Source organism: Colossoma macropomum, unplaced genomic scaffold (genome assembly GCF_904425465.1).
Source record: "Colossoma macropomum unplaced genomic scaffold, Colossoma_macropomum, whole genome shotgun sequence".
NCBI classification, from domain to species: domain Eukaryota; kingdom Metazoa; phylum Chordata; class Actinopteri; order Characiformes; family Serrasalmidae; genus Colossoma; species Colossoma macropomum.
In genome coordinates this window covers 30,297,393-30,310,006 of record NW_023494789.1, presented here as the reverse complement: position 1 = coordinate 30,310,006, position 12,614 = coordinate 30,297,393, and the positions used below count along the sequence as shown (strand labels likewise).

Here is a 12,614-nt window from a genome sequence, read left to right as displayed (position 1 = left end):
GCTCAGTAAGTGTATGTACGGTACCAGCACCTACATACATTTTACATAAAAAGCTATGCAATACACATCTATATAGTATTTGTATAAATGTTTTGTATAAAAATGTATACTTTCAGCTCTGTATACAAATAAAATTCTTGGTGTTCTTCTTGTGTTCTTTTATTCTTATTTTGTAAGACATTATTGAGAGAACCTGTACGTATTTAAAAAACCATCCACACTTTTAAAATATCACTTTTGAAATTAACCTCAAACACTTGGGTGGAAATGTAAAGCTACGGCAAAGATGTACTGTATGATGATGGATGGAGGACTACAGGTTATTTGAACTCTTTTCTCCCTCTGTGAAGTTTGGTAGAGGGCAGTGTCCAGCTGGGTTTCTCTGTGACTGAGGCAGATCATCTGCTGGGTTACAGGCGACCTGGAGACGCTAGGATACACACATGACATTATTAACATGTGACCTCATATCTGTTTTTAAAAAGACAATTTAGACATCTTCTACTGAAATTAGATTGCGATCATTGGTAAAGATTTTTTTTGCTTACTTCCCGAATTGTCCCTTTGCCCTTGTAAAGCTTGTAGATCATGGTGATTGGAATAAGGGAGAGTGAGGATGAAGCCAGGAACCAGCCAAGGCCATATGCCCACCATGGATAAACATATATGTTGTTGAACCTCAGAGGACTATATCTAATCAGGAAGAAGATAAAAGTTCCCTGTAGGAAACAACATTATGACATAGGTTCAGTAACAGTACAAGCAGTGGACTCATGCACTTACGATTTTGCAGTAGCTACAGTAATTTACTTTAAACAGGAGCGAAATTCAAACCATTTGAATGATAGTGGACTGAGGACCTACTTACCAAACAGATGGAGGGAGTGACATAGAGCCAGCAATATTTTACCATAGGCCAAGGCCTATAGCCAATCATATCCTGAATATTCTCATAGAAGCGTTCAGCGCCTGGGCAAGAGACAGATCTGTTTTAAGCACTTGTATTGTCCACAGTATCCAGGCACTCCTTCTAATTAGTGCAAATTAAAAATAGAAGAGCCATATGTGTGATATATGTGATGTTTTTAAAATTGTATGTGCCAAATATAATTAAATGTGTCGCTCTTAACTTTTAATAAAAGTCAGTGCAAAGAGATTTTAATCCTGGTCATTCTATACTATTTTTGTTGATCTATTCATCCAGAAATTTTTCATACAACCTAAAAGACACCTTATGTTTTCAAATTATGTAAAAGAAATAAAAACCAACAAACAGTAATAATATGTTGATTTAGGCACTCTACAGGATGCTAATTGTTTACTGTTAAAGTTTTACAAGCCACTGTAAATTCTGAGATGTGGAATGGATCTGTGGTTGTGTGCTTACCATAAACCCATCCCATAGCCACAGACTGGCAAATTGCTAAGAACAGCAGAGTGGCACCGCTGCATACGTAATGATCAAACAGCTGGATGATATAAAGACCACCCTGCAGTGACAGATAGGCATCTATATATAATCATTTCATGGACATAAACAGCAGCTGCAGAGATTAAAACATCAGAACATAGCAAATAAAAACATAAAACATTAGAAATATCTGCAATACACTCACTTCTGAATATGGCCACTTTATTAGAAACAATTACCCATTCAGCCAACCATGTGGCAGCAGCATAATGCATAAAATCATGCAGAAATAGGTCAAGTGTCAGTTTATGTTCACATTAAACTTCAGAATGGGGAAGGGAGGGGAATGTGATCTAATGATGTTGACTGCAGCTTGTTTGTTGGTGACAGATGGGATGGTTTGAGTATTTCAGAAAGTGCTGATCTCCTGTGATTTTTATGCACAACAGAATTTACACAAAATGGTGTGAAAAAACATCCAGCAAGCAGCAGATCTGTGGGTAGTAAAACCTTGTTGATGATAGAGGTCATAGGAGAATGGCTAGACTTGTTTGATTTCCAAGAAAGGCTACAGCAACTCTTTCTAACAATAGTAATCAGAAAAGCATCTCTCAACATGTCGCACCTTGATGCGGATGGGGTACAACAGCAGACGACCACATCAGGTTGCTCCTGACAGTCAAGAACAGACTTTTCCTGGTCTATTCTAATGTGAATTTCTGCTGAGACATGCAGATAGTGTGGTCAGAATTTGGCGTAAAAATGCATGAATCTATGGACCCAACCTGCCTTGTGTCAACAGAACAACATGCTGCTGGTGGTGTAATGATGTGGGGAATATTTTCTCAGCCCACATTGAACATTCTAATACCAATCAAACATTAATTGAGTGCCACAGCCTTCCAGAGTATTGTTGCTGAATATGTGCATCCATTTATGAACATAATTTACCAACTTCTCAGTGCTACTTCTAGCATGATATTGCACCTTGTCACAAAGTAAAAGTTTGGTTCCATGACAATGAAAATGTACTTCAGTGGCCTCCCAAATTAACAAGATCTGCATGCAGTACAGCACCTTTAGGATGTGGAGGAACAGGAAATTCACAGCATGAATGTTTAGCTGACAAATCTGCAGCAATTTGTGATGTGATCTTGTCGACATGGACCAGAATCTCTAAGGAATGTTTCTAGAACCTTGTTGAATCCATGAAGGGGAGGCCCAAGCAGTATTAGAAAGGTGTGTTCCTAATAAAGTGGCTGCTGAATGTATATGGAATACAATAATGTACATCTGTCCTGACTTTAGAGAAACTGGTCTTGAACCACGTCATTTGAATTAATGTGGTTCATGTTCCAAATATAACATTTAAAACATTTGAACTGCTCTGGGCTGGGTTTCCCTAAAACATCTTAGCACAAAGATGGTTCTTAAATCATATTGAACACTCTCTCTAGCAGTTAAGGTGATCTATGCTAAAATGTGTTTGGGAAACTGGGCCCTGTACAAGACTCACTAGGATCAGTTAGAATTATTTCCTTATGCTGAATGTGAATTAAATGTAAACCGAACTAAACCTGAAAGATTCTGACCTCTGTGATCATAAACAGTCCCATGAGGTAGCAGAAGAGGCAGAGGGCTAACAGCAGCAGCTCTCTGCGGTAGCCACGTCTCAGCACGCTGGGAAACACATCCGTCACTGATGTCATGATGCTCTCCAGCCCCACGAACTAAAGGACACAAGAAAGAGGGCAGTCAACATGGAAACAGGGAAGGGTAAGAAAAACAGAACGGCGTTAGACTGTTCACTCTAACCTGGCTGTCCAAGCCGAGGAGGATGATCATAGTGAAGAAGCACACAGCCCAGAACTGAGACCACGGCAGAAGAGTAACCGCCTGTGGGTACACTATAAACACCAGCCCAGGACCTACAAATAGGCAATAGAGGAGGGACAATAACCAACAACACCCGTACCTGCTAGTCAATATGCTTCTACAGTGAGCTATGTACAGATCATCTGTTTAATTTGAACCTGACATAAAGCTACAGTCTGGGGATTACTTTCCTCACTCTTTCACTTAAAATAGATCCTTTAACAATTACATTTAGTTTTAAATATTTGAAATGATCAATTATTTTACTTATTTCCATAGGGTGAGATGGCTTATGAATTAAGGGGTCATGCTTATTTGCACAGCTGGTTTTAGTTTAGTTTATTCAATTTAGATTTAAAGGGACAATGGACATTAATAAACATTTCTATAAATGTGCCAGCTTAGCCAATTTGGCTCCTTTTCAACTGTAGTCCATGGAAATGGCAACTAGTTTGCCATTGGTTATGCTAGACTAAAGCCCTGTTTCTATATTATTTTTAACTGCCCTTGGCCACTTGGATTGCGTCACACCTATGTTGTCTTTCTTTTTGTTGTTGTTATTTGGCGTGTAGCTATGCTAACTCGATCCCTTGCCCCTCCGAGGGCTCATCTAATAAATTTCATGTATAAAGCCAATAAAATAATGGAACGGCCCTTAAGATGGCACTGGGGATTCCCCTGAGGAAAAAACTCCAGGCCAAGTGGATGAGGCCGTGGTTAAAACGGTATTGAAATGACTAATACATCTTTGGGAGGGAAATAAAAGGAGTGTTTTTATCTGAATGTGCCATAACATCCTGGCTTCTAGTGGAGGTTTTACTTGATGTTTGTGCATAAAATTGGTGGAAACAAAGATTGGGAAGTTGCAGTAATACATTAGAGCTGGAACAGTGGGGAGAGGGCTCCAAATTCATATCAAAATATGACTATAAATTGTCTATTAGGTGATGGCAGGCTTACCAGACTCTGCCACTAGAGAGATATCCACCCCCTGCTCCTTCGCCATGTGACCCAGCACAGAGAAGATGGCAAAACCAGACAAAAAACTGGTCCCACTGTTCAACAGGCACAAATAGAAGGAATCTCTGCAAGAATAATACACATGCTTATTTACAACACCTGCATTCGGTTTCTGAAACAACTACAAAAGAATGGCTTCAACAAGCTTTATAGCTTCTTTGAAATCTCAGGTAAAAGTGTAAGCTTTTGGCTCATATCATCATATCAGTACTTACAAACATACAGTATGTAATTGGGGAACTAAGTGCAATAACTATTTTGTCAAGGCAGCAAAGTAATGTGCATTTCACAAGGACCTTTATATTGTTTTCATTAATTCATTCATTATACAAAATGGTTACAAACATCTCTTCCTTTTAGTTAACATTTTTGCTGTTGCATATGTTTTTTTTATTTGCATTGCATATATTTTCCAACACTTACAACCTGCTGCTTGTGATATGCATTCTATTCAGGACTGCCTTACAATTTTGCTTAAGCTTACACTATTCAAATAATTCTGTCGAACAGTCTGGTAGTTATGTCTGTATGAGGCCTTTCTTCAACGCTATGTGCACTCACCTATAGCAGTTATTGTAATAATTGTTATAACTGCCAAGAGAGGAGAGATAGCCCAAACATATGGCATAAGAGTAGAAGATCTGAGTACCAGCATCCATCCAAACCTTCCAACAGGAGAGAAATAAACAGATTGTAGACATATATCATGTACAGAAATCCAGCATGATGGATGTATGTTCAACAGTGACATTTTGAGCTACTTTCATAACCAACCCCTCGTTCAAATTAACATTTTCTCTTTTAGACTCTGTGAGCATGATAATGTTACCTGCAACCATTTTCGCCTTCCAAATACACATTTTCATCTACTGTATAAATAGAAGGATAGCTGCTATTGTGCTGAATTCGTCTCTTGAGTTTTCAAATAAGTAAACCCAGTTTGTAAAGACACCCTGTGATCTTTACCTGTGGATCAGCTAGTCGTGAAACATTGGGGTACATATAGTAGTGAATGCCATCAGCTGCACCAGGTAGTGTCACTCCTCGCAGCAGCAGGACCAAAAGCGTCACGTATGGAAAAGTTGCTGTGAAGTAGGCAGCCTGCATTTACGATAACCACACAGATTATTGCTGGATGCCATTTTATGTTTGTCCCAGCATCTTAAAATAAGAAAAAATTTCTATTAGCTTGTTTGTCTTGGACCATTCTGAGAGCAGAAAACAGTGAAAACCTCCATATCATCGCAGTCCAATGAAAAACAAGTATTTCCAAAATAGTAACTTTACAGGAGAAGGCAAAAACTCTCTTACCTTTCAATGTAAGTTAATTTAAAAAGATTTTGCTCCAAGTGATTTTAGAGCATTTCTATTGGTCCATGCATCATGAAATTTTTGCACAACATAAAGGACAACTGGTATGTTGAAATGATGTAGAAAACAAAAAATAGACAAAAATGGAGATACATGAACAGCAATGATATGTATTTTTTTGTACCTTGCCAGTGGACTTCACTCCTTTCCAGATGCAGAAGTAGACAATAATCCAGACAAGTAGGAGAATCAGGGCCAAATCCCACCTTACCCCACCCAGGCTCTCCATCCCGGTGGAGAGGTGCAACACTCTGCGACTAGAGAGAGAGAGACAGAGACAGAGACAGAGAGAGAGAGAGACAGAGACCGAGAGAAAGAGAGAGAGAGAGAGAGAGAGAGAGAGAGAGAGAGAGAGAGAGAGAGAGATAGAGACAGAGAGTGGTAAAGACACTGAAGGAATGTATACATGTATGTCAAGAACAGTAAAAGCATAAAAAAGACCTCTAATGTCAGTTTTAGTTCAAATTCATTTGTATTTATGTATTTACATGTAAGCTTTTATGAATATCATTAGCTGCACTGCTAAATACATTTATTTTATTTATGAATGATTAATTTACTTATTTATTTATTTGTTCCATTTATACAGTGCATTTCTTATACCAAACATTGCTGTGGATTCTTTTTCTGGTTTTCAATGCTCATATTCTATGTCTCTCAGAAAGTTCAGCAGAAGTAAGTTAAGTTTCTGAGTTCACTGTACAGCTATACTGTCCCAGTCTGAGAATTTATGTTAGTTTTAGCTCACCGCCAGAACTCCATTACAGATGAGGAGGCATTGAGAGGAGATGTCCAGTTCAGACTAGAATTCTTCCCATCATAGACTGTGCAAGCATCTAAAGTACATAAGGAACATACACACATACAGTGAGAGAAAGAGAGAGAGAGAGAGAGAGAGAGAGAGAGAGAGAGAGAGAGAGAGAGAGAAAGAGAGAGAGAAAAGGTGTTAGAGGGGAATTTCACTGATATTTTACAGTCTCTGCATAATTAAAAGTAGTTTGATTCTAGAGAAATGTACAGAGTCAGAATTATTCACAGTGGAGCTTGGTGGGAACCAGACATCTCAAAAGCTTAACACCTCAACAATCTACTTCGCAGAATGTTATTACATTAACTGGTTACAAATATGCTGCCTGGTGCCTGAGAAATAGTTTTTCAAACAAGTCTGAAATAAAGTTTTGGCCTAAAACATTTTGGGTGAGCACTACAAGTAGAGCATTAGAAGGCAAAATAGTACCCAAAGACCAAAAAAAAAAAGCCATTTTTTTTTGCAGGTTTACATGTAGACTTTTTATAACCATTATCAACATTACATAAAAACTCAGATGACACTTGTAGGTTCACTGACTGCGCAGGAAATAAAATGGCTTTTTTTGCGACCCCCTTGTTCCTGTCAAACAACAGGTGGTTTTCTTGATGCCCTTTGGTCTAGTAAGAACAAAGATTTGCATAAAAGGTATTTATTCCCTTTTTTTGATTTGATAACATGTTTTGTCCACAGTGACCTCACCTGAGGACGCTAAAACAATTTTAGACACGTTCATGTTTAAGGGGCTCATGTTTAAAACTTGCATATTAGGGGTGCGGGAAAAATCGATTCTAAGATGCATAGCGATGCGGACGTGAACGATTCTGAATCGATTCACAAATGTCAAAAATAAATTTTCTAAATATTTAATTTACAACGTAATGTTGACGGAACACAAAAGGCGGAACTCGGAAGTGCGGAAGTGCAGAAGTGCAGCGCCCGGACAGTCTGTGGCGGCACATAACAAAAACACTACTGGATGAGTGAGAAATCCGACCGGCTCCCTCTGCTTTAAAGCCAGGTTAGATCAGGAGTCACAGCACAAATGATAAGAAGAGCCATTTTGTCCTTTCAACAAATTCAAACCACCTTGGGAGCCACAACATTTAATGTTCAGTATGTCTCAGTATGTGTTAATGTCCTAGTATAGGCTAAACAATATAAACGAAAACGCAGATTTACTTCGCTCTGCTTTAAGCTTTAGCTCAGCTATAGCCGCTTTCCTCCCATCTCCGCCAGAAAACTTTTCCTCAGAAGTAGATCAGTTAAATGTCTCTCATCGTTCGACTGTTTTACGAGGCTGAAGTCGCTTCTTATTCTCCAGCTTCTTGTTCGAATTTTCCCGTTCCACCTTAAATTCTGACGGAGGCGCCGAATGTAAATGCGGCACCATTTAAGGTGGAACGGGAGAATTCGAAAGAGAAGCGACTTCAGCTTCGCCCCTTTTTAGTGTTTGACAGTCTCTCGTTGCAGATTTAACGTACCAGGAAACCAACTGCGCTGCTTATAAATGCGAATAACGCATCGCTGCTTTGTGACCTGCAGTCTGTACGCCGGTTCTCAGTCGTTGTGAAACAGGGCTTTCGCGCTATGTTTCACACGTCCCGTCTCAAAGATACTTTACTGACACAGCGATCCCCTCCCTCTCTACAACGAGACCAAAACCGAAGTTATAAAATCACTAAATAAAACGGGTAGAATAGCTGTAACATGTGCTGCGTGGACATCCATCACCACTGGATCTTATTTCACCGTAACTGCGCGTTTTATCGCAGATGAGCAGCAGCAGCTTCTCGTGGTCCAAACAAGAGCAGTGAAGGAGAGCCTTCTAGTTCACTTGCCACATCACTTCCATTTGTTTTATTAATAAAAGATATTGGAAGTAAATTCATTATGGATCATTACAAATACTTTGCTTTAAAAGTACCAAGTCACTTTAAGTAACAGTAATACAGTCGCTTAGTCACTTTAAAATGTATATTGTCTCTATATTCTGTGTATATTTTGTGTATATTTAATGTATTTCAGTTGGTTTTCCTTGTATTTCTATTTTTACTTATTTATTTTCTGTAGAGTGATTACCTGAGCCTCACCACAAGCATTTCAATGCATAAATGTCCTGACATGTTGAGCAAATGACAAATAAACTTGAAACTTGAACTCGAAACTTGAGCTCACACAGTGAGAAAATATAAATGCTATATATAAAAAAAAAGATGCATTGAGATGCATCGATAATCGTTTTATAATCGCATCGCAGCCCTCTGAATCGTAATCGAATCGAATCGTGAGGTGCCTAGAGATTCCTACCCCTATTGCATATTCTTTAAAAGCGAGAACATCTTTTCTATTATGCATATGTATTAACAGATTCTGGTGATGCTCTGCCCATATAGCAACGATCTTTAATTCCACACTCATGTGTAAAGCCCTGGTCCATTCATTTCCATTTTAACTTTGTAAGGCTCTGGAAATTTACACAAACAAGAAAGAAATTACATAATACAAGTGCTTAACCAATACAGCAAAAGAAAAACAGCAAACAAATGTGTGTACTGTTTCTCCCAATATTAAATTGGTTTTATTTTCACCCATGTTCCATTTCAAGCAATATTGTTCTTCATCAAACTGACAGTTTTACTAAACATGGACACAATCTTCCTGTAGATTCCTAGTGTGAATAACAGTATGCTCCAATGTGTAATAAAAAAAGAATAATCTGAGACAAGTGCTTGAGTTATTGAAACATGCACCTTTAAAGGACCTATATCCTACATATTCCTTGTCTTCTATTCCTCCCACCCACCCCCCAAGGTACACTTATGATATTTCTGTGGATTTATGTACCAAAAACACTAATAATTCACTTTTATCCTACCATTTTCCAGCCTCTCTATTTCCAGTAGAATTAATTAAGCTGCTTTTGTTACTGTGCCTTTAAGACTGGCATATGTAAATGAGCTCTGTTTTGATTGGCTGCCATGCACTGTATTTTATTCAGAAAGCAATCTGGGCTAAAATGTCCCTTATAACTTCAGCGTGAATGGGTGGAGCTAAACAGTTGTAGGCTGGATAGGAAGATATATTTAAATGTGTTGGTTTTCATGATATCACAAAAACAGTGATTCAAGTTTCCATGTATGGGCTGTATGGACTGGAGAGCGAATGGTACAGTTTAAAACTTTAACAGTGCTTACATACTCTTATTTTAAAAAGTCAGGAAAATTTTCTGTGATATGGGCTCTTTAAGCTGATTTTATATGGTAAATGAATTTGCTGTACCTGTATTCCATGCATTTTTACAGCTGGCCCAGGGTAGCTCCAAACTGAAGGCTGACAGAAGGTAAAGAAAGGCCCACACTATGATCACAATGTAGGTGATGCTGCCGTACACAATGATCACCTGACTGGCGTATCCCAATCCTGTGAAAAACAAAACAGGCAATATTACAGTATCTGTGAGTTCATTAACCAAACAACTGGACATAGTGGTGTATACAATGCAAGTAATAGAACAAGGTTTTTTGTGTCTGTGTAGCAATGGGACACTGTAAACATGAAAAGCTGAAACTTAAGCGATATTTTAAAAGTGTTTTAAAAGTGATAATATCCCACTCTACATTAGTTTCCTTATTGCTCTTTGTTTATTTCGTTTTCATTAGATTATAATAGATTAGATTAGATTAGATAATCCTTTATTAATCCCACAACATGGAAATTTGTCGGTGTTACAGCAGCACAGAAGACAGAGCAGCAGGAAATATACAAACAATATATAAAATAGAATAAACAATAAAAGTATAAAGATATATATGTATATGTACAAAGATTACAAGAAAAATATACAAAGTATTAAATTTAAATTTAAAAATGTAGAAATGTATGTATTGTAGTGAGTATTGCACAGTGAATCACAAGTTTAATGTCCATGGTGTACAGACAGTGTGAAAAGTACTCAGGTTTAGAAAGTACTATAAAAGAAAGGAAAAATAAGAGAAAAAAAGCTCACGGTGAGCAAGAGCTGCTGTAACAGGCTTAGCCACCATGTTTAGGCATGCGGTCACATAGCAATTGAATAGATACTAGGAATGTAATAGCTCATTCTTGTGTGTTTTTTTGTGTCTGTGACACTGCTGTTCTGTCCACATAAAACAAGGTCTTTTAGTAATTCATTAGGTAAACGATTAGAGGACAACCTGTGCAGTTTTACTCACCTTCAAACAGAGGACAGATCTTTGTCCAGCAGGTGATTCCTCCCTGACTAGTGTACTGACCCAGAGATATCTCCAGTATAAAAAGAGGAATCCCACACGTCACCAGGTACAGCACGTATGGGATGAAAAACGCACCTGAAGATTACAATACAAAATTAATATTTTACAACCGATTTCCGTGACATTGATAAATAATATATGTATATATATATATATATATATATATATATATAAAATCACGTATATGCATGTGGTATTTTCATTACTTTCATGGTGGATCCAGAACATTTATAGTAAATGTAACAAAAATCATGCAGCAATAGATTTCAAAATAAAACAGAATATACAGAGATTACATGTATGTTTATTTTGGACAGATTTCCCCATTTTCTGCATTTTATAAAGAAGGTACACAGTACCGCACCGTAAAAAAATCATTGTTTTAACTTAAAAAAGTAAGTAATCTAGTTGCTTTAAAGTTTTGAGTTTACTGAACTTCAAATAAGTTATCAAAATGTAAAACACGGATTATTATTTTGTTAACTTACAATTAGAAGTTCAGTGAACCCAAAATTTTAAGGCAACCAAGTTACATAATTCTTTAGTTAAAATGCTGAATTCTAATTAGCAGTTTTCTCATAAAATGTCCAACCAAATGTGAAGTTGAAACAAACTGAGCAACTGGCGTCTCTCACCTCCTCCGTTTTTGTAGCAGAGATATGGAAACCTCCACACATTTCCTAGTCCTACAATAGCCCCTGCTACGGTCAGAATGAACTCCAGCTTGCTGGCCCATGCTCCTCGCTCCTGAGGGATCGGAGCGGTCCGCTGGATCCTCATTTGCCTGCTGGACGATCCTGTCATGCTCACAAAGCCTGAGTAAGTTCACACACTGGAGGACGGCTGAAGTGTGAAAGCATGATTGCCTGCAACAGCTTTTATCAGGGCAGGAGGGGTGCAGCCCAGCTGCCACGGTTTGAACTGAAGAAGGAAGCAGAGAAGCTGGAAATTAAACAGAATTTTGGAGCTTCTGGTCAGAGAAGATGTCTTACAACTTTAGAACAACAGGTCTGACACATGAGAGGGCAGTGCTGAGCCATGCTGTAGCGCCATGTCATGTGATCAGGAGCTCCTGTGCTTTTAGGAGTGTAGTTTGTTAGTCACCTCAAACCTATGTATAAAACCAGTTAAAACCCTTAAATTCCAGGCTTATTCCATACTAAGGCTTCTGATTTGGTACCTACAGGGACTTCCATGCAAAAATTTGAAGAGCCCTGGTGAAATTACCTTGTTGTTGATCTTCTATGTGCAAATAAGTTTACAAATAAACATGTTCAGTAAATAAATAACACATGAAAATAAGGGGATAAACTTAAACATGACATTTTTCTGGAAATTTTAATGCACAATTTGCTGGGCGTAATGTTTGGAACAGAACATAAATATAAAATTTCAAGTATGTTAAATTTAGCAAATGAACAGCCTGCATCAAAATGTGCAGTAGTGTGCTCTCTGTAGAGGACTGTTAACTTATTTTCGAATAGAAAATCAACAAACTGTGTCATTTGACCAGGGGTGCCCAAACTTTTGCGTACAACTGTAAGTATGAAAAATGTTATATGTAGTTGTTATTATAGTTATTGAAGTTATTATTATGTAGTTGTTATAATCAACTATTCATATTTAGTGTTCGTTGTTACATACCAATCTTTTTTCCTGAATAATTTCTACCTTTGCATGTCAACTTGTTACCCCAAAAGTCATTTTGGAGCATTACTATTGATCAATTCATCACAAAATGTTTACACAATGGAAACAGCAGCTGGTGCTTTGAAATAATGCAAAATAAAATAAGCACATTAAAATGGTTCTGATATGACAGTGAAGGTTTAGGACCAAGTCAATATCTGTCATG

The 12,614-nt window shown here is 37.8% G+C and overlaps 1 protein-coding gene across 1 annotated transcript; it reads right to left on the bottom strand.

The window, feature by feature from the left end:
• Positions 1-297: 297 nt before the first annotated feature.
• Positions 298-11,563, bottom strand: slc6a11a (solute carrier family 6 member 11a). The gene is made up of 14 exons (XM_036570865.1): positions 11,395-11,563; positions 10,700-10,834; positions 9,768-9,908; positions 6,426-6,513; positions 5,802-5,934; positions 5,273-5,407; positions 4,868-4,971; positions 4,247-4,371; positions 3,227-3,339; positions 3,004-3,141; positions 1,388-1,490; positions 869-969; positions 549-719; positions 298-430 (listed from the first exon to the last, which is right to left on the bottom strand). Exons 1-14 carry the CDS (start codon positions 11,561-11,563, stop codon positions 314-316), a joined length of 1,773 nt encoding a protein of 590 aa, XP_036426758.1. The 3' UTR covers positions 298-313.
• Positions 11,564-12,614: the final 1,051 nt, after the last annotated feature.